The sequence below is a fragment of the Arachis duranensis genome, chromosome 6 (genome assembly GCF_000817695.3).
Source record: "Arachis duranensis cultivar V14167 chromosome 6, aradu.V14167.gnm2.J7QH, whole genome shotgun sequence".
NCBI lineage: Eukaryota > Viridiplantae > Streptophyta > Magnoliopsida > Fabales > Fabaceae > Arachis > Arachis duranensis.
In genome coordinates, this window is record NC_029777.3 from 99,226,796 (window position 1) to 99,251,238 (window position 24,443).

Below are 24,443 nucleotides of genomic sequence, written 5' to 3' on the forward strand. Positions count from 1 at the left end.
AATTACACTCAAACTCAAACGCAGTGATATTCCTCTGTCTCTTCATTACCTACGTCGTGTTATACTTATACGTCGTCGTTTTAGGGTAAGCGAAAAACAAGATGACCACCATGGAGAGCTTGATTGGGCTCGTTAACAGAATCCAGCGTGCTTGCACTGTTCTTGGTGACTATGGAGGCGATGATAACAACACCTTCTCTTCTCTCTGGGAAGCTCTTCCTTCTGTTGCTGTTGTCGGTGGCCAGGTTCGTTCTCTGCTCTCTCCAACTTTTTTGAGAAAGTATATGGTTTTGTAGAGAAAATTTTGGATACATGTATTCTTCTTTTGTATTTTCTAGTTCGCTGTAAGTCCAAATTCTTGAAATTTGTGGTGGAGAAAAATTCGAATATCTGAAAAATGATTCTTTCGTTATATTATGCCTTTATGGTACCGATTATCCAAAAAAAAAACACAAATTTTTATCTTGTTTATGTTATTTTCGGTTTTGCAGAGTTCGGGGAAGTCTTCAGTTTTGGAGAGCATTGTTGGTCGTGACTTTCTGCCTAGAGGATCAGGTTGGTCTTAGGTTTTTATTTTATTTTCTTTTCTCTGTTGTGATTAGGGGTTAATTTATTGATTGGTCTATGTTGATAATTTACTAAGTCTGATTGGATTCATATTTTTTCGTGGCATGAATGAATTTCAGGGATTGTGACTAGGCGGCCATTGGTGTTGCAACTCCATAAGTTGGAAGGTGGTTCACAAGAGTATGCTGAGTTTCTTCACCTGCCAAGAAGAAAATTCACTGATTTTTGTATGATTCTAACCAACTTGCCATTTTGTATTCCGGTTGCTCATAAAATAACTTGAATGCTTGATACCATCTTTTGCACATTTGGTGCATAAATGTGGGAATGGTTGGTTTTGCTCACACTTCACAATAGCAAACTTGCTTTGACTAATTCTTGGATGCCCCCTGTTTTAGTTCTTATTACATGCCTGGTGCTGCTTTCTCTTTTTTTCATCTTTTAGAGAAAACAATTGATAATATTAGAGATGTCCAATTGTATTGTCTCTGGTAATGAAGGTTCAATTTCAAGATGTTCAAGTTCATTATTTTATTTTATTTGAGCTATATGTCAAGTTTTAGCGGACTCCTGACTAGCAATTTAGAATGAGATTGATATAAATCAGAAGCTACTTGTTTAGTTTTGATGGTTGAAGGATTTTGTATGCATTTGTATTTTCCCGTTGCATGAAGTGTAAAGGAGGTTGATAATCCTTTTAAACTATCTATCTTGCTTTTGAAGCCTTGGTCCGCCAGGAAATTCAGGATGAAACTGATAGAGTAACAGGGAAGACAAAGCAAATATCTCCCATTCCAATTCATCTTAGCATCTACTCACCATATGGTATGCTATTGTCTCTCTCTTTTCTGATATCTTTTAAGTTGGTTAGCTTCTGGTTTAGATAAGAAGTAATTATATGATATACACTTGAACTTCTTTCATATTCTGTTTGTTCTTTGAACAATTTGAATTTCTAATATTGCTTGGTCTGATAATGTTATTATTGTTATTATAGTTATTTGTAATAATAACAATAGGCTAGTGTATATGTTAGGATTCCAGTAGTTTGTGACTTAGTTACCATTAGCAAGGTTATAAAATCAAATTTCGATATGAATTGTTTATCTGTGGGCTTATTGTTTGAACCGTGAATTGAATTGTATTGTGAATTGTTAGAATCATGATCAATATAGGAAGTAACACAGTAATATTCTTAATTTAAATGATTATACAAAAACCAGCTATATATTAGTATAATTGAAGTCCGATAAAACTACAAATAAAACAACATTCAAGTAAAAAATTCCTATATTTTCAGCGTTTTGACTTCGATTAGTTACACAAAACTGATTCCACAAATGGTTTGCCTGCTTCCTTTTCTCCTTCTAGAATTGATACTTGCACAACCTTTTGGTACACCATAAAGTGTATACTTTCCATTTTTGGAAATGGTACACGTTTATTGCTTTTGATTCTTTTCATCATATTCACTTTATACCTAAAAAAGGAAGGTCTACACAAAGGTGTACAAAAAGAGTGGTGCTAATAACACAACTTGTGTATTGGCTGTGAAGGGTTGTGTAGTTGCCTTCTCTACCACAGGTCCAAATGGCTTGCATACAAGGTAGTGCTGGCTCCAAACTTGGTGAATGATGCAGAATTCCATATGCAATGTGTATGGTGCAAATGCAAGATATAGCATGAATCCTATGAATCTAAGATACAGCTCCAATATGCATGGTTCACAAATTATACAAACCCCATTTCAATACATGATACATTGTGCTATAAGTATTGATATTGTGATGAATTGCATCGAATTGGATCACAATTTATTTGATTCTTACTAGAATGTGGCATTAGTAAATGGAAAGGTTAGTTAAGAGAGAGGTTAGTTAAGAGAGTGAGTTAGAACTTAGAACTAATTAGTAGTGAATTAGAGTAAATAGAGAACACGGAAGAAAGAACGTGTCTTTTATTATCTAGTGAGGAGTCTTTAGAGAGTAGAGGAGCTCTAACTCTTCCTCAAATTAGTTAAGCACTGTATGTGGGCTCTCATGCCCATTTTAAACGACTTCCTTATTCAATAAGTATTTTCCTTTCAATAAGTACTTTAAAATTAGTATTTTCCTTTCAATTCTTCCTCTCACTGGTAGGGATTCTGAAATTGGCAAAGCTCCCAAGATCTTGGGGAGCTTGTAAAGTTGCAAAATAATAGAAATATCATGAACAACGACAGGAACAGAGGAGTTTGTTGATTTGGTGGATAGATTGGGTATGGTAAATCATCTTGTCGACGAATTCTCGGATGCCCAAGGAGCACTGATGGCATATAGGCTATTGGAAGTAAAGAATTGGGCCATCTTCCTGCTTTTTTATTCCCCTCCTGATCTATTTATTCCAACTAAAGAAGCTGAAAATTACTTAACTAGGTGACTACCACTTCTTTTATGGAGTGGGATTAGAACCCTCCGTTCTCATTCATTAATTTTTTCACAGTTACTCTTAACTATACTGATCAAAGTTTCGATCAATTTGAAATACTCCAGGTCATAGTTATATGAAATCACCAATTAGGTGATGTACCTTGTTCTACCTCTTGCATTCCAATTTGCAGTTCTTTCACGTATTGGAACGCTATGGATCGCGAATTGGATCATCTATGGGATTGCCAATAGAGAGGGTGATGGTACTAGTTCTCAACTAAAACTCAAGGTAAAATTAAGGCATAGAAATTCCAAACCTACCTCAACATGGAAGATGTTTGGATTTTGGAACCATAAACTCATCTAGGAATTAAGGAAAGAATAAGTGAAGAGAAAAGGAGGTAGAAGGTAGGGGGTAGAGCCAAACTAAAGAAGTAAAAGGGAAGAGCACAAATTGAGAGCGTGCATATTATTGTGTTAGAATGTACTGCGTACCGAAATCACTTATTGGCAAAGCCAATTCTCCCACGTACTATATATTTGTTAGGTAGCTTAGCATGTACAATATACATGTTCCCTACTACTCTCTGCATTCTTTATCTCTAAGATGTAGTATTTGATGTTGAAGTATAGATTGTGGCATTTGATTTGATTATTAAATATGAATGACATTGGGTTTGGTTGTGGAGAATTTCTTATTTTTGAACATACTTATATTCTATATATGTTTTATGAGATATAAATACATAACAATAACAATAACAATACTTTATATTTTATTGAGAAGTAGCTGCCGTCTCACTATATGCTACACCTCTAGTGTGTTTGGCATTTAGGATTGACTACATTTGTGATTGTTTGATAAAGTGTAGTTGACTTTGCGGTCCGTTGAATTATTATCATGACATAGAAAGAAACTATTACTTCAGTGTAATTTCAAGTTGTTTAGCTGTAATAATTCTTGTGCTTACAAATCAAATGTCTTGGTTTTTCTGTTTTTATTTTTTGAACAGTTGTCAACCTAACCTTGATCGATTTGCCTGGTCTGACTAAAGTTGCTGTAGGTATGCTTTTTATGCAATTGTTAATTATATTACTTGGGGGAATGATACTTATAATTTTTATTCATTAACAACTGTGTCTATCATTTTCAGAGGGACAGCCTGAGAGTATTGTTCAAGAAATTGAAACTATGGTTCGATCTTATGTTGAGAAGGTAAATAAGAAGTAATAATGTCGTTGTTGCATCAAACATATTGTGGCATGCTTGCTTTCAGTCCGCCTTGTGTTTTTGTAGGCCAACTAAAATAATGAACATTTCATCTAACCAACTATAACTAGATTTCTCGATGGATCTGAACTTCTTTCTCTAGTTTGACTAAACTTGATTATATGAGCATGCCATGTTTTGTCTTTTTCTGTTTCTTCTGATTGCATATTTTTAAGTGGATTATATATCTTAATACTCCCATTACTTCATTTTTAATGTATTTTTAATGAGCATCCCATTGCATATTCTCTCTCTCTCTCTCTCTCTCTCTCTCTCTCTCTCTCGTGCGCGCACACACACACATGAACAATCCTCTCTCTATGTTTCTGTTGGTGATGGTTTGGCCTCCTTTTGCCTGTTGAAGCATTTTTCAAAAATAAATGACTGTAGAATGCATGCGCCCAAGGTCCATTTTTTTAACCCCGCTCATGCTTTATACTGTTGACTATTTACTTATGCTCTTGAGTCTTGACAGCCTAATTCTATCATCCTAGCGATATCTCCAGCCAATCAAGATATAGCAACATCCGATGCTATTAAACTTGCTCGAGAAGTTGATCCCACAGGTATTTTTTTTATTGCTCCCGGGAACTTTATTTTTAAAAATTAATTTAACAAATATATCATATTTATACCAAAATAAATTATTTTAAAGAAAAAACAATACTGTGTAATATAAAAAATTTTGATTGAAGTATAAAAATATAATAGGATATTACTAATCTCACTCTAAAACATATAATTTTGGTATAAAAAAACTCCCCCCTGGACCCGAAAATAACAAAGGGAAAATGGCAAACCCGAACCCGGCAAAATATGCCTTGCGTCCGGGGCGGGGCGGGTCTTGGACATCCCTAATTGCTCCAAAGAATTTCAGATTATGTCATTTGCTTGTGTGATAGTCTAGCTCTAAAATCTTTTGTTGCATATGTAGGAGAAAGGACATTTGGGGTGTTGACAAAGCTGGATTTGATGGACAAAGGAACTAATGCTTTGGATGTACTTTCCATTTCTCTTCTGAGCTGACTCATGTCGCTTTAATGTTCTTTTAAGTTTGAAGTGTGCCTATGAAAATTATATGATTTGTTTGTCTTCTTACCTAACTTTGTCATGCCAAGGTCCTTGAAGGAAGATCTTACCGTCTCCAACATCCGTGGGTTGGTATAGTAAATCGGTCCCAAGCGGATATCAACAAAAATGTTGATATGATTATTGCTAGGCGCAAGGAGCGTGAGTATTTTGCGAATAGTCCTGATTATGGGCATTTGGCCAATAAAATGGGCTCAGAATACCTTGCAAAGCTGCTTTCACAGGTTTGCCTTTTGGTTATTGTCTTTTATATCTTTCGTATGATATTTGATATGTTGTTTTTTTTATCATGGGGGTTTATTTTGTAGCACTTGGAGTCAGTAATTAGGGCAAGGATACCTAGTATAACGTCTCTGATAAATAAAAGCATTGAGGAACTTGAGTCGGAGCTGGATCATCTTGGAAGACCTATTGCTCTTGATGCTGGGGTGAGTGGTTTGCCATTGTGATGATTTATTTCAAGATTGAAGCTGGGACATCCTTTCGAATATTTTTTGAGCCTTTGTTTTTGTTGTAGGCCCAACTATATACCATCCTAGAACTTTGTCGAGCATTTGAACGGATATTCAAGGAGCATTTAGATGGAGGGTAAATATCTTATATGAAGTTTCATTTTTGTGGTATTTGAATGGGAGATAGGGAGGAGGAAATGAAGGAAAATGCAATCAATACCTTTTGAATATTACTATGATGCTGAGTTTTTTTCACTTTTTTTCTTTCAGAATTTTTTCATGGTAAAATGTCTATGACCGAGTTATTTTTTTATTTAGGCGGCCTGGAGGTGATAGGATATATAATGTCTTTGATAATCAGCTTCCAGCTGCTTTACGCAAGCTTCCACTTGACCGGCATCTTTCTCTCCAGAATGTAAGGAAAGTGGTGTCAGAGTCCGATGGTTATCAGCCTCACTTAATTGCCCCAGAGCAAGGTTACCGGCGCCTAATTGATGGGGCTCTCAATTACTTTAGAGGACCAGCTGAAGCTTCAGTAGATGCTGTAAGCAGTCTTGCTATGTACACAACAGTTACTATTTTTGAGCTAGTCACAAAATGGATTAAGCTGTCTATTCTTGGATTTTCTGTAGGTTCACTTTGTTCTAAAAGAACTTGTGAGGAAATCAATTGCTGAAACTCAGGTAACATTCAAGAACTGTATTCTTTTGGTTAGCCCGTTCATGAAGTGCTGTGATTCTGTATGAAGGTATTTATATGTGCATCTAAGCAGGAACTAAAGCGCTTCCCAACTTTTCAAGCTGAATTAGCCGCTGCTGCATATCAGGCATTAGAAAGATTCCGTGAAGAGGGTAAAAAGACAACTCTTCGGCTTGTAGATATGGAATCTTCTTATCTCACAGTGGAGTTCTTCCGAAGACTTCCTCAGGAAGTAGAAAAAGCCGAAAATCCTGCTGCTTCAAACAGTGATCGATATGCAGAGGGGCATTTTAGGAGAATTGGATCTAATGTGTCATCATATATAGGACTAGTGTCTGATACGCTTAAGAACACTATTCCGAAGGCTGTGGTCTATTGTCAGGTTAGACAAGCGAAGCAGTCGTTGCTGAACCATTTCTATACACAAATAGGGAAGAAAGAGGTACTTACTTTCTAGTTGGTTGTTAAATTCTTGATTTTAAATCTTTTAGGAGCTGATGATTATACCATGCCAGAATGAGATAATCTTCTAGTAGTAATATTATACGCCATATCCTTAATTAGAACTTCTTTTTGGGCGGATACTTCTCTAGGGTAAACAGCTTTTGCAAATGTTAGATGAAGACCCTGCAATGATGGAAAGGAGACAACAATGTGCGAAAAGGCTTGAGCTATATAAAGCTGCGAGAGACGAAATTGATTCAGTTTCATTTGTACGATGAGCATCGCTGCCTGGTGATTGTCTGCCTCATATTGTAACTTAACTGTAACTGATTGTAACTTTCTTAGTTTGTTCTTGTCCAGTTATCCGAAGGTGTGATATACATCCGTACAGACTGATCTCAGGCTATATGTAAAACTGATATTTGTATTCATTGTGTATCTATTATGTGTCCATTCTTTTGTTTGTTTGCTTTCTTTTCTATGACATCACTACAGAAATAGAAGACAGACCGAGTCCAGAGGAACTCATCTCAAACAGTACAAGTGAATGTGTCCATTCTTTTGTTTGTATATATATAGAAGGCAGCAAAATTACCGTATGTTATTATGTTCTGCGTCCAGCAAATTCAGGCACGGTTTTCTTAGGTAACAGTGGGGGTGTTTGTAGTTTCTTAGTGTTAATATAATCCTGTTCAGGGAAAAGGAATTGTAACAATTTTTTTGATGATGAAGACCATGGTGTACGGAATGTGCAGTCATATTGGTAATCGTTAGATTTCTTCAATTTACATTCATCTTCCCTCGGGCTATATATCCATTAACCTCGTAGGTTATATTTATTTTACAAGAAATACAAAAAAAGAATTTTAAATAGCACACTTTATTTTCTATCAATTTTTTTTTCAATAGAATTAGAGCTTGTTTGGGTGGTATTTATTTTTTTTATTTTTTAATATGTTGGGCAAAAATTTTTAGTAATAAAAGTAAAGATACTTAGAAAGATAAATATTTTTAGAAGCTATAATTTATATTTTTAAAAGTTTTTTATTTATAAAAAGATATTTTAATATTATAAATAAATAAAAAATATTTTTATATTTTTGTACCCAAAATAATTGTTAGAACAAAAAATATAATTGTTAAATAAAAAATATTTTTTTACATAAAATATTTAAACATTAAATTACTTTTATTTTTTTAAAAGATCTTTAAAAAAATAATTAACAACTTTTTTTTCGTAAAATCGAACCCAAGTAAACCCTTATTCTCTTCTATTTAAAGATAAGATTAATTATAATTGTCTTATGATAATTTTATTCGAGATCTATTTGTCTAATTCGCAAAAATAGTACGAATTTAAAATGGTCACCATTTTTGTAGCTTGAATAACTTATTATAATAATTAAATTTAGATATTAATTAATAGATGAGATTATATTTGATTTTTTAAATTTAATAAACACAAATCAACTTTAAAAAAATTCTCTTTAGATGCTTTTAAAAAACACCATAATTTTAAAAACTCTAAATACAAATACATTTCTTTTAATTTACCAAATACAAAATACAAAATGAGATTTAACGAGCCATGTATATTTAAAATCTAAAATATAGTTAACTGGATAAAAAATCATAACTAAATTTTGACTAACTAATTTAATAAAATAATTTTAAAAATTATATTTATATTATTAAAAATTGGTTAACCAAAACTAAATTTTAAAAATTAATTTTTAATTGATTAACAAAAACTAAATTTTATGCAATTTTTATAGTCTTATTTCAAATTGATTGTCTGTTTCTTTTTTTTTGTAATTGAGTTATTTTTTTAAAATCAATTTTTATTTTTATAACTAATTAAAAATTAATTTTTTTATTTTCTAATCTATTAATAACTATTTTATCACCTAACTTAAATATTTGATTACAGCCCTAGGTTTAAGCACAAGTGTTCAAAAAGTTTTTTCAATTCTTATGAAATTTTGCTGTTAAAGCGTGAAATTTCAAAATCATCCTTGTCCAAATTGTAATATTCCAAATGTATCCTTGCCTTTATCTAACCATGTCGCTCTTGCTCTCCTTTCAACTCATTAGTGTAAACTGTAATTGAGCAGTGACAACAGCTGAGGTCCTTGGAGCAGTGCGCCGTCGCCACCTCTCGCCGCCCGACCCAGTGCGTCTTCGCCCGCTCGTCAGTGCGCCACTGCCACTGTGCACCACCGCCACTGTGCACCACCATCCCTTTATTTGTGTGCGACTTCTCCCAAGTGACAAGTTGTGCAAATCTTCTACGTCTTCGCTCTTTGCTTGTGTTTTCTGATATGCTCTCTGAAACTTGCCATGACATGCTCACTAAGTTTGTTAATGCTTTATGTTATTACGATGCCCTAGCAGTTAGTTATTAGCGTGTTTATCTGCAGCAGTAATTCATCGTTCATCGTTGTGTTCAAGTCTCTTTGGCCACCTAAGCATCGAGTAACACTATAAAGATTAATCTAAAAGAAGAGAGATGAAATCCCCTTCCTCTCTGTTCCTGAGGGGCCACATTCCTTGCGCCAATTCACTCCTCACTACTTACAAAGGTTCTATCCACTTCCCTCATTTCTCAACTCTTATCAAGTGTGACCACAAAAATCGCTTTCCAATAATCAATTTTCTTACTTGGCACACGGCTGTATTGTTATATGATTAGCTGCAATTGTTGGCTGTTGACTTTGATATTCCTTCCATCGGTAGCTTTTCATTTTTACATTTTCCCATTCAAATGAAGTTTCAGTTTACTTTGTAGTTGATTATAGTTGGGTATTAATGCAGGAGCACCCAATGCAACAAAGCATCCCATCTTCTACTTCTGTAAGAGCATGCAAACTAATTCATATGAAATTGCTAATGGAAGCTACAATCCCACTGTACAGCAGACAAAAGAAAAGAGTATGATGGTATGTGTTACTCCCATAACTGTCACGTGTCCGGCAAATATCATGAAAGTTTATCATGATTGGTTTTTTCTAAATACAAAAGTTAGCTCAAGGAGGAGGATTAGTGAAGCTATTAATAAAGGGCAATATTGGCCAATAGCCTAGTAGACTTAACACCTCCACATCGCTGTAGCACTAGGCAATAGCCATTTGGAATGTGAAGTTTGCGGATCAGATATTTATGGCATATGATATTGTTACATCATTAAATTGATGTAGTGGATTATCTATTAAAATGGTTGGAAAAGACTTAGTGGTTGTATAAAATTTTATATGATTAAAACTTCCAATTCAGTGATGGATTTTGTGAGTAAACAAATCAGTAAAATGTTATTTAATGCAAGTATAAGAGTTATTTTATGGTGAACTTATGTAACTCGATCATCTCCTTTATATTCAACATCTTTTTAGAGCAGATGTTTGGGCAAGTTTCAGTCGGAAGGATTTACGCATTTGGCTTCTATTTGGTCCAAAGAGCATGGCAATTTTAGAGGGGTTTCCTTGTTGAGTCTTCTTTTGTCTGGTCTTATTTTTGTAATGAGGATCCTTTCTTCTAAATTTTTTTTTTGGGTTATATTCTTCTTTTATCAATGGATATTCTCCTATTGAAAACCAGCATGTTGTCATTAGTATTTTCTTTAACCTTGGCATAATCTTTGTTTCTTTTGTTTTTATCTAAATATCCAACTTGGTTATTCTTTCTTATGAGTGTTGTTTTGGTAGCATGGAAATATTTGCTTATGTTAAATATAATTATTCAAACTGTAGGAGAAACAATCTAAAAAAATTGAATCTATTGGAGCTTTTCAAAAGTTGCCAATAGTGATGCCATCTATTGACATTCTTGGGTCAGCCCTAAGAAAGGCGAAGAAGATTTCTCCAACGAAAGGTTCTTGACCTCAATTTGTACTTAATTTAGTTACATGTTAATCTCTTTTATCAACATTAAATTTTGGTTTGCATAAACTGTAGGAATTGCAAATATTGCAAAAAGAGAGAAAAACAAGGGTGCTAAGCAACTTGATGCATTAATGAAAGTATGTTATTAACTTCCACATATTCAATGCCTAGAGCTATATAATGCCTATTTTAGGCTTTTTTGCAATATGTCTTATAAATCATAAAGTGAATAGAGATAAAGTTAATGCTATAGTTCTTGCTAGGAACTTGCTGTTCCTTTGAGGACATATGTGGAGAGCTTTCCTGATAAAGCATATCTTCATCCTTATGAAAGGTCTCTTATTGAGTTGACACTTGGAGACGGATACTATGAAAAGGTATGTTTAAAGAGTTGCATTGCAGCACTGGACACGTGTTCTTTTAGACTTCCATTTGCATGTTCCCATAATTATTAAGGGTACAGTACTATATGTTATATTGAGATAAATCTGTTATATGTTAGACATAATTTTTCTACTGTAGATTTACAATTATTTAACAGGTACTAGGAAAAGTAGATACATTAAGGAAGAGGGTAGTCTCTGTTGGAAAGGAACATGCTTCACTTTGTGCAAAGGTATCTAATCATTTACATAATTGTTTGACATATTTCTTGGTTGCGAATGCTGCTGTTTGTCATGAAAGTATTAATTTGCATGGTAAGATTGTAAACTTATAAGAGATAACTCTGGACTTCAACAAGCATGTTGTCAGGTGTAATCTTTTATTCTTAAAGTAGAAAGCATTGGCCTCAGTTACTTTCATATGAAAATACCAAACCTGTTAATTTATGAAATTGGGAACGAAACACCCGATTTGGCAACCCTTGGTTTCTAGTAAAATTCAGTCTCTGATTTTATAGGGTGAAGTTCTCTGTTTGCTCACTTAAACTGTAAAAAGTTCTATTTTTGCTCATTCAAACCAATGAAGTTTCTGGTTTGCCATCTCGTAAACTCACTTATTGAACCAGCAGACCAATTTTTTTGGGTCAATAGCAGCTTTTCATGCTCATGAAACAGGCCAACCTATGCACTATCTTACCCAAGTCTGAGCTAAGATGTCACATTCTGTCCTCATATAGACTATGATGTTTGGAAGCTATTTGTCCTTGCAAAGGTTGTTGTAATTTTTCTTTCTCTTTCAAGATTTGTCAAGCTTTTCAAGCCAAATCCATTGATGGTTACCTAGTTATATTGTAGATTGTAGTGATTGGAGAAGAAAATGACTAGATATTGATTATATAAAACAGAGGTGATCAATTGGCAATTAGTAAAATGGGTTTTGAGTAACAGCTCAGTCTCTCCCACATTCTAATCCAATATATGCCTTCCTCTCCTAACCTCTCCACCCCTTACATATAATCTCGTTCACTATTCTCTCTCCACCAGTTCACCATTCTGTTATGCTCTATAGGATTCCATGCTCACCATTCTAGTTATGTTTTAATGAGATTTTTACGGTCCTAGTTATGTTTTTCTGCTTCTCTAGCCTCCAGAACCATTCCATCATCACTATTATCAACATTTATTGTGATCCATGTCTTATTAATGATGGCTGTGCCTGTGATGCTGTTGCTTCAAATATTACTGATGAATATATCTCAAGTTTTGAGTAGGTTTTCTGTTTGAAAACTTCTGTGTTTTACAAATTATTTACGCCCTCTCTACAGTCTCTCTGATGTAGCAGCTATCCCGCTTTCTTGTTTGCCAATATAGTGGTTTTGGAATTGACTGTTATGTGTTGCCGTCCAAGATTGACAGCTACAAGATCTATCAGATGTAGAGTTCCGATATATTGCTTCATATAACCATCATATTATTTTGTTGTTTGTATATACCACATGCTATAATTTCCTTTCCTAAAATGGTTGACATTACTTCATCTTCCAACAGTCTTCATCAAAGAGAGAAGCAGAGGAACGATTGAATGGGGTAAGTTGCAAACCCCACATGGAAATCTGTTTTCTTGGTTTTTCTGAAGGTTTCTTTAATCCGATGGTGTGATACAGGGTCTTAAGAAAATTGAAGAGATCTTTGCTAGTGAACGGAAAGTTGTCGATGATTTGTTAGGCATAGCCAAGGTATTCTGCATTTCAGCATTCACAGATATAGTTCTATTCTATAAAGCATTGACAGCCTTACTGCATATGTTGGGTTTTAGTATGAGTTCTATTCTAGTAATTAATTACTCTCTAGAGCTGTAGTATTAATGAGCTGCTGCTCATATCTGAGTCGGTGGCTGTGAGAGGATGTTATAGGCAGTTAAGAAGTTATTACTCTGTCACAGTAGTTACACTTTGATATTAAAGCCCCTCACATTATCTTATGTTTATGTAGTCTTTAAACATCAGAATTGATTGTAATATCCAAATATCATTCAGAATCCTGAAACTATTCACCATGCATTTTTCCATAGAGGTTAGCTACATGAATAGTGTCTTAGTAAACTGTGTGCAGCGATATTATCTGATTTTTATATGCATATACGATATCCATCTGATTTTAATCGTATATGCATATATGCACCTGAGTTCTATGGTTTTCCATCTGCATCTTGGGAATCTTCTTTCCTTCTTTGATTTTTCAATAATTTTCCATCTGATCTTAATCCATATCATATTGTCTACCTGATTGCTGATTAATGTTACAGACTTTGAGGGCAATGCCTGTAATTAATTTGGAAACACCAACACTATGCCTTGTTGGAGCTCCTAATGTTGGCAAATCTAGTTTGGTTCATGTACTTTCTACTGGCAAGCCTGAGGTATGCATCTGAATCTTTTAAAAGTTCTTTGTTCAAATCCTGATTATGTACTATACAGTTTGAGTTTTTGAAAAGCTTGAGCTTGAATTGAATTATTGATCTTCCTATCATGTCTATCACGAGTTAACACTCTCAAAAAGCTTATTTGGTTAGGGCAGATGATGGCTGTATAATTTATATCTATTCATTGTTAGTAGAATCAATAAATAAACTATCTGCCTTCAAGAACGTCTTTTATATTTTCTATGAGCTCTCAATTAAATTCTTTTACTATTAAAAGGAAAATAAATATTTTACTACAGCTTCTGCAAAAGTAATTCTGAAGATTTAAACATATGATCAGCCATGTAATATTTTTCCCTCCTCTTCCCTTTCTTTTCTACCTAATATTCCAGATTTGTAATTATCCGTTTACAACAAGAGTTATTCTTATGGGTCATATTGTTCTAAACTACCAGAAGTTTCAGGTTAGCATTTTATTCGAGTTTTTATTTGCCCTTTTGCGTTTTTCTATTTCAACCACATGTATTTGCAATGATGACTGTAGGTAACAGATACTCCAGGCCTGCTGAAGAGACAAGATGGTAATTAACATTTCCTTTATTTTTGCCAATTTCTAAGTAGTATAATTTTATCTTATTTTCTAAATGTTATCTGCTAGACTTCCAAAAGAATTTATGATACTAGGACGCCGGAACAAGTATCTAGAATGAACAAGTACGGAAAGACGATAGATTATTTTGTAAAAGTTAAGGATACGAGTACAACTGGATATGGCAAGTTCTCCTGCAACTGTAGATCATTTTTGTCTCCATTGGGTAGAGACAGGAAACCAGGCTGCTCATGGCTTATAAAAGAAAAAGAGAAAGCTGCCATCATATAAAACCTCACTCCAATTAAAATGTATTGACTGGATTGTAGTCGAGCAAAATGAAACAATTAAGATACCACATTGAGAGAGTGTGAGTCAGAGAAAGAACAGAAATAAAGGTGGAGAATAATGCCTGAAGGTACCCTGCCATGCCAACTTGTCATAAAAGGCGGGTCGGGCATGGAATTTGAGCCCGAAAGACAGCTCGCCTAAACCACACTACCTAATCCGCTGGCTTTGGTAGGGTAGGGCGGTCAGCCACCACTTTTGTGACCTTTTTGTGCTACAAAAGTTATAAAATTAAAACTTAAAAAAAAAATTAATGAAACAATGAAACATTTTTTTATATATTGCTAATTTATTATATAATAATAAAACATTTTTTCAAAATATTTTCATTTTAAAAAGAAATATTAGTGCTTATATCTTTAGAAAACTGTTTTTTTTAATATTATTTTTAAAAAATAATTTTTGGTAGGCTACTTGCTAGTTCGCCAAAAAAGGAATGGATCGGCATATTTGGCCCATATTTTTATGTCGGGCGGGATAGGGGGGCAGGGTGGGCCAGCCTGCTTGCCAACCCCTCCCCATCACTATCTAATTTCAAATTCTAGTTAGTCCTCTTTAGTTTGGTAGGTTTCATGATTTTCAATGCCTTCTCTGCTCTGCATCTCTGCAGATCATTGTTTAGGAGTATGGTGTGCATTTTGCTGCTTTTGTTTCTGGTGTGTCCTGGACATTCTACCTTAATTCTTCAGGCTTGGTATGTTCAAAAGTTTTTCGGGTTTTCCCTATAATCATTTTCACCTGATTATGGTTAGAGATTGTCTCCCATAAAGGTGCAAAGATCTTTGTTATTGTATAATCTTTTTTAATTAAAAAAATCCTGAAATGTATGTATGTTTCTTGGTGTTTCCTTATCTGGTATACAAAGGCATTGGCATCCAGTACTGTAATAATTAGTTGATTTCTCATTGTTTCTTATAAATTGCTGTTGATTCTCCTTGTTTTAATGTGGTTTTAAATGATTTATGTCCTTCAATTAATGATTTATATGCTTTTATTTACCTGGTTTTTAGAGGACAGGAATAATTTAGAGAAGTTGACTCTTGCTGTCCTTTCACATCTTCCAACAGCAGTTTTATATGTTCATGACCTTTCTGGGGAGTGTGGCACTTCACCATCTGATCAGGTGTGCTTTTTATGACAATTGAGTTGATAAAATAACTAAATTAAGGCTTAAACTTAATTTTCAATTACTGGCTACAAATATTATTGAAACATGTACCTTGTATGTAGCTCATCAGGTTCCTTTTAAATTAGATGTATGTGAAGGCCTTTTATTTTGTTTTTAAGATGTTTATTGCTTCTGTATTCATGATCCTTTGAATATTTGTTTCGGATGTACAATTCAAAGTTTTACCTAAGATTTTCCATTGTATTTGAAGTATTGTTCATCGTGGCTCTTTTTGGTCTATATTGATATATGATAAGCTACAATTACATGATAAAGATATTGCGATTGACCAATTGATGTTCATCTTTCAGATTTTTTTGTCTGTCTGTTAAGCGTTACTTTATTCCAGTCATGCTTTTTATTAATGGTGTTTTTGAGTTGGTTTGGATCAATTTTGATGTAACAACTAAACTGATTCAGCCAATTAGAATTATTTTCTCAGGATTAGATTGGTTTTTTTAATTAAAAAAACTAAACCAACCTAATGCAATCAAAACTGGTTTAGACTGTCCTGGTTAATTCAATATTTGGGGGTTCTTTTTTAATGCAAAATTTGTAAATTAATAATAAAGGATACGAGACTTTTGTGTAATTGAATAGACTAGAAAGAGGACTAAATTTATATTGTTGGGCAGTCATCCTGTAGCTAGAGGTACAAGAGACCTAAGAAAATCACAGGAGATATTATTAAAAGATTAAATATTAATAGTTTAAATATGAATGTGATTCCAGACAGAACACTATGATGTTATTTGATCCCGACTCCACCTTGTTGGAGACGGCTTGCTTCTTGTCTTATTGTAGAATCTGGGTGTTTGAGGAAAAAAGAATTGAAGAAACTTAAAATGGGACTAATCGGAGTGTAAATTTATTCAGGAGTATCCCCAAGACTCCAATCAGTGTGTGTACATAATCAAGTGCCTTAAATTTATAGAATCACGAACAAATTGACATTAATACGTATCCTATGTCCTATCCTATTTCTGTAGCATGTCAAATTTATTTACATCAAAGCAACGTTCCTCAAGGCATGCATGTATATTTTATGCATCAAACATGTTACATATGTTTGTAACTCTTACTCCCATGTATATTGACAAAGCATCAGTTGATGATGGTTGGTTATGCAGTTTTCAATATACAAAGAGATCAAAGAAAGGTTTAGTGGACATTTGTGGCTTGATGTTGTATCCAAATTTGATCTGTTGAAGTCATCACCTGTGGTCTATGCAACAGAAAAGCCATCTCTCACAGAATTTGAGCTGGAGAAGTATCGGAAATCAGGTCCTGATGGAGCTATTCATGTATCTGTCAAAACACAACAGGGACTAAATGAGGTCAGGCAAATCTGTTTCAAGATTTCATATTTCAGCTAGAATCTTTCATGGTTCGGGTTATATAAGAATAAAGCCACGGCAGTGACTAGCAAGTAACATTTTTGTCGATGAAAATGGGTAGGGTTAAGTGTAGATCTTCTTGAATAGGAATTGGCACTAAATTAACTACTAAAATTCATTGCTTTTACTGTGTAGCTGAAGAAAAAAGTGCATGAGCTGCTTAGCCTGCAGATGGTGAAGATAAAAGATACAATGGAACAACCAACAGAAGTGAAAGGTACCACTCAAAGCGTAACACCAAATTTGTGAAGAAACTCAGCTAAAATAGAGGAAGTTGAAGTCTTCATAAAGCCTGTAAATCTTTGTAAAATATGTTAGGCACCATCTACGCCGCACCTCCATACTCAAAAACCAGCAAAAGCTTCATTACAGGCTCCACTAAGCAATTAAGCACCACAGAATTGATTGAGCGTAGCAACAAGAGCTGAATCTTAAGTGCTTATGTACCTTGGCATCTTTGACATCTTTATTGTTACATTCACATTGGAGATACAATGAAAGCTTGTTTGTTCGTCGCCTTTGAACTTTCAATCAATTTGGCCACGGCATGTAATTTTTGTTATCATTTCGTTGTAACGTTGATGAGCTCAAAACTCAAATCTTGTCAGAAATAATGATAAAATTGGTTTGACAAAACACTGATAATTTATTTTCCATTCTTGTTTGTCATGTAGGTGAGAGTAAAGTTTTACTTTTGCCCCATAAATAATTATAAAAAGTTTAATTTTGCTTGAAAAGTAGATATATTGTATGGAAGACAGCATATATAAAGGAATGTTTTTCATTTGATGAAAGAATTTACATTCTCCCAAACGTCATGGTTAGCTTCTACATTCTATTTACGAAGAAAAGAGAATGCTTGAGCCAGAAAAATAATAATGCAAAAATGCTGTTGTTCAGTTCATTCTTATCAAATGCTAATTTAGGCAGCAATAACGGTGGTAATTTGATGGACTTTGTTGGCTGCCTTTTGTTCTTTACTTGAAACATGGTAAAGCAGAACTATCAAAGAGAAATTAAAGTCCTCTTCCTTTTTTGCTGAGATGAGTAACCAGTTCCTGCTTTATGTAAAATGCATCACTGTCTCTTCAATAATAAGTTTCAAACTTCACTTTCACCCAACAATGGTAGTGAAGGTGGATTAAGCACAGCAAACCAGCAAAATCACAACTTACATAAAGTCAAAACAAAAGAAAAAGAATAAGGAAATAGCTCAAGAAGTAGGACAATATGGTTTCCCCCTTCATCCTCAGTTGCAAGACTAATGACTCTGACAGTCACACTTTAAGATTAATCCATAATTACCTCCCTGCACTAAGAATCTGCTGTAGTCTCACACCTGCATAGGGAACCTGCTGCTAATTTCTTTTTTAAATTCATAAACTCCTTCTTTTGCACCTAATATCAATCCATTGTACCCATATGAACAATGAAGAGCAACCAGCAGTGTATCAAGAATCATCTCAAAACAATGACAGAAACTAACACATCCAAACATAACTATAAATCATCTCAAAACACAATCCTGCACAGAAATTTTGCAACTAGTAACTGACGGCACCAAGCATTGCGCACGAACATACTGTGATGAAATTATATACAATAAACAAAAGACTTGAACATATGGTATTAATATAGAACTTATCAAAGATTGTAGCTGAATAATCTATGACTGCAGAACTGAGAATTGCACTAAGGTTTTGGGACTCCTAATGTTTGAAGTTGCATTGATACTAAAACAGAAAACTATTTGAAGAGCATACTTGGATCAGAATATTTTTTTTCAAACTGATTAGGCGATAGGAAAGTAAATAAATTTACAAATTGACTTCCTCCACCCAAGTGGCATGATCATGCAAAAACAAAACAAGACAAGTCCCCTTTTGAATTACACCTTTAGGAGTTAACACTGCTATACACAAATGATATAGTTAAGTTAGCAAGTATTATAGACAACTGAAATTACTGTACTCAAAATCAGGTTCTGTATCCAACTTCCATTTGGTCACTTGATCTTGGATTGCTGCTCGGCTGTTCCTATTCCTCCGTGACAACTTGTTCACAATGGCTGCACTCTTCAGTACTGGAAACTCTCAACTGCAATTTCGAGTATAAGAATTAGATAATGGAAAAATAGCCATAATAGAACACGTATAAGATAAGCACAAAATCAGCAAAGCAACATAAACATTATCAAAGAAGCCACTCCCACCTTAAGCTTGAATTTCAGGAAATTTTAGGATCCAAATTATCAATCAAATCACAGTCCTTTGGCTGCACCACACAGTCACCAAACAAGTCCCTCAGTTTCCCATGACGCACCATGTTATCGAGAATTTCATCCTCGAATTCCACGGCGGAACTCTTGGGCTCATCCTGTTCAGTGTTCTTTGCTGAAAAGACTAGTTCAGACAACCGGTCCTTCTTGGCCTGATGGCAGTATTTTGTGTACTCGGTGGTCCCATGTGTTATGAGATGATAAGTGTAGACCACCTTCTTTTGCCCCAGCCTATAAGCACGGCTGATAGCTTGCCTTTCGACCGAGGGGTTCCAAACCACATCTAGCAGCACCACCCTGGAAGCACCAACCAGACTGATTCCTTCACAGCAAGCTTTAGTGGATGCAAGCAAGATTTTTGCTTGGCTGTTTGGATCATTGAAGGAATGAATGAGTAACTGCCTTTGGTTCTTATCCAGCTTTCCACTCATGTAGAAAACTTCTTTTTTCTCAGTCCAATTGAAAATTGACTTTAATTGCTCCATGATTAAAGTCAAAGGATCAAGGAACTGGCTGAACACAAGCACTTTCTCATTCATTGCATCACAGATCCTTACAAACTCCACCAAAAATCTTGTTTTGACGCCAACATTCGGATTCAGTTTGAGGTCTTTCAAATGTTCCATCTCAACAAGAGCTCTTTCCTTAGGTGAAAGAGTGCAGCAAAGGAAAAGGGATGGATGGACGGACACCAAGGCCGACTTGCTATCAAAAGGCAGTGTGTTCGGATGTCCTTCAATGCCCTCAAGAAGTTTTTTCTGCAAATCACCCGGCATCAAAGTCACCACACAATCTTTCAAGCCAGGAAGATTCTTCTGAAGAATACTGCCTTTGTGAACATGCACAAATGGATCCATCAGCTGCTTCAACTGCTTGATATTCTCATCATTTAGATTCTCAGTTCTGATTGAAGAAACTGGTTCCCAACTGAAACCTTTAGATTCTTTCTTCTCTTGCATCAATCTTCTTTGGCAGAACTTTTTAAGCTCAGGAGGTATGGTATCCGGAAAGGACGGTCTGACCACGCAGATTGTATTGTAAAGCTCCAGAAAATTGTTCTGGAAAGGAGTCCCGGAAAGGATGATTCTCTTGTGAGTTTGAATCTCAGAAAGAACCTTCCAAATCTGACTACTCTGATTTCGTGGCGTGTGTCCTTCATCCAATACCAACAATCCAGGAACTTCAAGCAGGATTTTTCCCATGACCCCTCTGGCAGCATTCTCCTTCAAGCTTTTATCACGCTTCAAGCCGGTAAGCCTCTGAAATAGGCTGTAGCTGATTCCAAGAATACTTCGTTCTTTGAACCAAGAATACAGCTTCACCATCCGGATATCTTCCTGGCTTGGAGCAGACCCTCCAACTTTGCTCCATGCAACTCGGTGCTCTTTTCCTGATGTGTCTTGATTGCTCAAATTATGGAACGGAATCTCATTGTCCCACTTTCTGAACTCATCTTCCCAAGTTAGCAGTAAGCTAGCAGGAGCAATAATCATGGGATGGCAATCTGGAAACACTTCCAAGTATGTCTGGAGGAACACGATGGTCAGCCGTGTCTTTCCGGTCCCTGGAGCATGAGAAATGATGCATCCACCCGTGCTGTTCAAGTCACAACTCTTCAATTTAGGAAGCTCCATGGTTCCTGCCAAGTTTTTCCAAAGGAATTCAAAACCTTCAAGCTGATGAGCATACAGGTTTTGCTTAGTATCTGCTGGAATCAGGTCCCAAACTGTGCCTTCCTTGTTAGAGTAACCACCTTCTCGGACACCAAATGGAGCCTCATCAAAGCATAAGCCATTAGGCCCATCAGATAGCAGCTTCTTTCTTGATCCTTCTCTTGGATACTCACTCACCTGTATTATGTACAACAGAAGCATGCAAACAAGCTCATCCCATAGTTCAAATCAACACAAGGCATCAATTAACAAAATTAAGCATTGATTATTGGATGAACCGAGTGTTATAGTTCAAGAGATAATAGTTCACATCAACCTTGATCTCCTAGTTCATCAATGAAGGAATTCTACTTACAAAGGGTACCGGCATGCCTTTTATGTCTATGACCATCCAATGGCAGAGTATGCAATATATTCCAGTCTCTTCATCATGGACAAACTTGTGCTTACAATTGGTTGCCGGAGCCTCTATGTTCTGTTGTGTTTCGACATTCTCAACACAGCCAACCTGCAGTTCATAACATAAATTATGATATATATCTTTTAGAACGTCAAAGATCAAAAGAAGCTTATGACTGTAATATATTTTAATTACAATGTAAATGACTATTTAGTGAATGGCCTTCATCAACTTGTAAAAGTATCAGGCCTAAGGCTATGAGATGAGAAAATCATAAAGAATGAAAATGTGATCAATGAGATTGTGATCTTAATTGTTTTCTTACACTGCAGTATATGATTGATATATAAACTAACTTTCATAACTAATAGTGCCACACCAGTTCTTACTCCTAACACAACTCATTACTAGTTACATCAACTCTTTGAACATTTAACAACTCACCAAAATTTTAGAAAATTAATCAATCATTCAAAATAATACAATGCGCCTACCACTATTGTTGCACATAAAAACATACGTACAAAATCCAACATTCAATATTATTATAAGTTAGACATTTTATTTAGTGTTTCAGCAAACGAAAGATGACTTACCAAGGAGTCAACTTCACCTAGTCTGAGCAAAGCATCCATTTCTTCCCACAACATATCCCTCTCCTTCTCAGATTCAGTTTTTTCAATTGGCACTTTCTTTTGAAAAAAAAATTTTCTCTGAACATCGAGAGCTGGTTCCTTTGAGATTGTATCTTGCTTATGAACATTATCTGGATTATGCTTAATCCAAAAGCATTCAGCAAGAAGTTCAATCAACGGTGCCTCCTTTGGCCAAGATGGATTTGTTGTCACTCTATGTTGCTCCCTCTCTTTGTAACTACTTTCGCAATCTGCCCCGGCCTTATGCTTCCCTTCAGCCTCTCCTTCCTTCTTGTTCTCCCTCTCTTCCTCTGCACTCTCCATTCTTTCATCATTCATCGGCACTCTTTCATCGATCATCGGCGAGTCCCCTTTGTCCTTTGCCAAAAAATCAGACACACTTTCACGACCCTTCTGTTTTACCGGTTTCTTTTCATCCTTTTCTGAATCATCCTCCTCAGGTGGGGATGGACGCGAACGCTTTTGGGAAGAGGCTTCAATATCAGCACCAACATTTTCTCCTGTTCTTTCCACTCTCTTCCGTGCTCTATTCCCCGCAGGCATTGGTTTCTTTGCCACCTTCTTTCCTTTGTCTTCGCTCTTCTTTGAAGAACAACCCTCCACTGGTTTCTTAGCCACATTCTTTTCCTTATCTTCATTCTTTTTTGAAGAACAACCCTCCACTGGTTTCTTAGCTACATTCTTTTCCTTATCTTCATTCTTTTTTAAAGAACAACCCTCCACTGGTTTCTTAACTACATTCTCTTCCTTATCTTCATTCTTTTTTGAAGAACAAACCTCCACTGGTTTCTTAGCTACATTAATTTCCTTATCTTCATTTTTTTCTGAAGAACAACCCTCCGTATTGCGTTCTCCAAAGAGAACACTAGCACAATCTGCATCCTTTGGTAGCATTTTCTCTGGCTGATGATCAAATACATTATTCTCGGTTGACGATGAATTGTTCTTATTCTCACCATTCTTCTTGCAAATTCCAGAGCATTCAGTTTCCACAATCACCTCGTCGCAGCGCAAAACTTTATTGCTATGAGACTCAAAAGTTGGCTCTTTTCTCTTCTTCTCCTTCTTCCTCCTCTTACATCTCCTCTTCTCCTTTTCCTCCTCTTCATCCTCATCATCAAAAGAACTTGAACCACTATCATCACTGCTTGAAGCTGAAGTTGATGCTGAAGCTGATGCTGAAGCTGAACCTTCTCCCTCATCCTCCACTCTGAAATCTTCATCATCACTGTTATCAGTGTCCTCTGACTCACTTGATAATCCAAAATCCCAGTCCAAACTTCTTCCACGGCCCTCATTACTGTCATCAGTGCCTTCATCACTACTAGTATCACTCAAACCAACGATTATAGGATCGTTGGCAGAAGTTCCAGCACCATCAATAGGAAACACGTTTCTTTCTTGAACTTCTTCCTTCTTCTCTTCATTAACATACCCACGATGAAGCTTCTGCAACCCCTCAGCAGCTGCATTATCATCACTATCATCGCTGAGTTCAATCACGTCTCTTGGTGGAGGCATCTCAAGAGGTTGCCGAGGTTCCATCATCCATCTTTCATGGAAAGCCTCATAGTCAAATTCCACAACCTCAACATCAACTTCAGCCTTTCTTTTCCCCTTCTTTCTCTCGCTGGACTTTGATGACGACGAAGACAATGTTCGGGATCCTGATCCAACACACGGTGACGGATTCAAAGACCTCTCTTTCTTCTTGCTCCTTGTTCTGCTAGCAACACCATTAACGATCACCATGGCTGAACGAAAAAGAAGCCTTTTTTTCCGTTAATTTTTCTTCCTTCTTCCTGCTCCGTTTCACCTTCGGCGGAAAAAACGTTTTCTTTTTATTTGCATAAAAAGAACAGCTTAGGGAGGAAGGAACGTAGTAATGGGGAGAATAAAAAAGAAAAGAAAAAAAAAAGAGAGTAGGTGGCAGAAGACAGGCAATGGCAAAGCAATGAAGTTTTTGCCTTTGTTGTCTACTGTGTGTTAATGTAAAAGGCGCCAAGAAGAGAAAGCAAATCGGGTTGTAATGGTGTTCCAAATATGGTAACTTGGTAAGTAAGAGTCAGAGCAAACTTGACTGGCAGTACAGAGTAGTCTTAAAAAGTCTCGGTTTTTATTTTGTTTCACGCCAAATCCAAATCGTACTAATAAAAACGGACTCAATCTTTTCAAATTTTTTTTATATTTGATAAGGTTGGCATGTATGAAGTGTGACCTCTCCTACTCTCACTCTTCAGTCACCAAAAGAAATACTCTCTCTCTCAAATATAATATAAAAGAAAAAAAAAGATTATAATTATGTATATATCTTTTTACTGT

The 24,443-nt window shown here is 35.5% G+C and overlaps 3 protein-coding genes across 8 annotated transcripts; 2 read left to right on the forward strand and 1 right to left on the reverse strand.

Annotated features, from left to right (window-relative positions):
* LOC107495042 (phragmoplastin DRP1E) lies at positions 1 to 7,394 on the forward strand. The gene is made up of 15 exons (XM_016116100.3): positions 1 to 245; positions 492 to 555; positions 687 to 794; positions 1,291 to 1,392; positions 3,989 to 4,039; positions 4,130 to 4,191; positions 4,721 to 4,811; positions 5,180 to 5,244; positions 5,364 to 5,558; positions 5,643 to 5,762; positions 5,852 to 5,922; positions 6,105 to 6,330; positions 6,419 to 6,469; positions 6,559 to 6,927; positions 7,079 to 7,394. The coding sequence occupies exons 1-15, from the start codon at positions 102 to 104 to the stop codon at positions 7,205 to 7,207; spliced, it is 1,848 nt and encodes a 615-aa protein (XP_015971586.1). The 5' UTR covers positions 1 to 101; the 3' UTR covers positions 7,208 to 7,394.
* A 1,612-nt stretch (positions 7,395 to 9,006) lies between these two features.
* LOC107495041 (nucleolar GTP-binding protein 1) lies at positions 9,007 to 17,738 on the forward strand. 6 transcript variants are annotated; one of them, XM_052251322.1, is made up of 15 exons: positions 9,007 to 9,203; positions 9,350 to 9,511; positions 9,744 to 9,868; positions 10,676 to 10,796; positions 10,880 to 10,944; positions 11,071 to 11,184; positions 11,349 to 11,423; positions 12,739 to 12,777; positions 12,855 to 12,926; positions 13,496 to 13,609; positions 14,005 to 14,076; positions 14,157 to 14,193; positions 15,560 to 15,672; positions 16,848 to 17,054; positions 17,250 to 17,738. In XM_052251322.1, the coding sequence occupies exons 2-15, from the start codon at positions 9,439 to 9,441 to the stop codon at positions 17,361 to 17,363; spliced, it is 1,341 nt and encodes a 446-aa protein (XP_052107282.1). In that variant the 5' UTR covers positions 9,007 to 9,203; positions 9,350 to 9,438; the 3' UTR covers positions 17,364 to 17,738. The 6 variants fall into 6 exon arrangements, 5 of the variants coding, with proteins under 5 accessions (XP_052107282.1, XP_052107281.1, XP_052107284.1 ...); XM_052251321.1 differs by having other exon boundaries at positions 9,353 to 9,511; XM_052251324.1 differs by having other exon boundaries at positions 9,007 to 9,180.
* Positions 17,739 to 18,919: 1,181 nt separating this feature from the next.
* LOC107494960 (SNF2 domain-containing protein CLASSY 4-like) lies at positions 18,920 to 24,199 on the reverse strand. Its single transcript, XM_021125210.2, has 4 exons — positions 22,062 to 24,199; positions 21,421 to 21,573; positions 19,327 to 21,242; positions 18,920 to 19,211 (listed from the first exon to the last, which is right to left on the reverse strand). The coding sequence occupies exons 1-3, from the start codon at positions 23,871 to 23,873 to the stop codon at positions 19,341 to 19,343; spliced, it is 3,867 nt and encodes a 1,288-aa protein (XP_020980869.1). The 5' UTR covers positions 23,874 to 24,199; the 3' UTR covers positions 18,920 to 19,211; positions 19,327 to 19,340.
* Positions 24,200 to 24,443: the final 244 nt, after the last annotated feature.

Bases quoted from the DNA above. Each gene is read 5' to 3' on its own strand.
- LOC107495042 (XM_016116100.3), top strand. From the start codon at position 102: ATGACCACCATGGAGAGCTTGATTGGGCTCGTTAACAGAATCCAGCGT. The intron at 5,245-5,363 runs GTACTTTCCATT...TGTCATGCCAAG, and splicing joins AAGGAACTAATGCTTTGGAT to GTCCTTGAAGGAAGATCTTA. The intron at 6,470-6,558 runs GTAACATTCAAG...GCATCTAAGCAG, and splicing joins AATCAATTGCTGAAACTCAG to GAACTAAAGCGCTTCCCAAC.
- LOC107495041 (XM_052251322.1), top strand. From the start codon at position 9,439: ATGAAATCCCCTTCCTCTCTGTTCCTGAGGGGCCACATTCCTTGCGCC. The intron at 13,610-14,004 runs GTATGCATCTGA...CTAATATTCCAG, and splicing joins TTTCTACTGGCAAGCCTGAG to ATTTGTAATTATCCGTTTAC. The intron at 17,055-17,249 runs GTCAGGCAAATC...TTTACTGTGTAG, and splicing joins CACAACAGGGACTAAATGAG to CTGAAGAAAAAAGTGCATGA.
- LOC107494960 (XM_021125210.2), bottom strand. From the start codon at position 23,873: ATGGTGATCGTTAATGGTGTTGCTAGCAGAACAAGGAGCAAGAAGAAA. The intron at 21,574-22,061 runs GTAAGTCATCTT...TATGAACTGCAG, and splicing joins TAGGTGAAGTTGACTCCTTG to GTTGGCTGTGTTGAGAATGT. The intron at 21,243-21,420 runs GTAAGTAGAATT...TACATAATACAG, and splicing joins AAGGCATGCCGGTACCCTTT to GTGAGTGAGTATCCAAGAGA.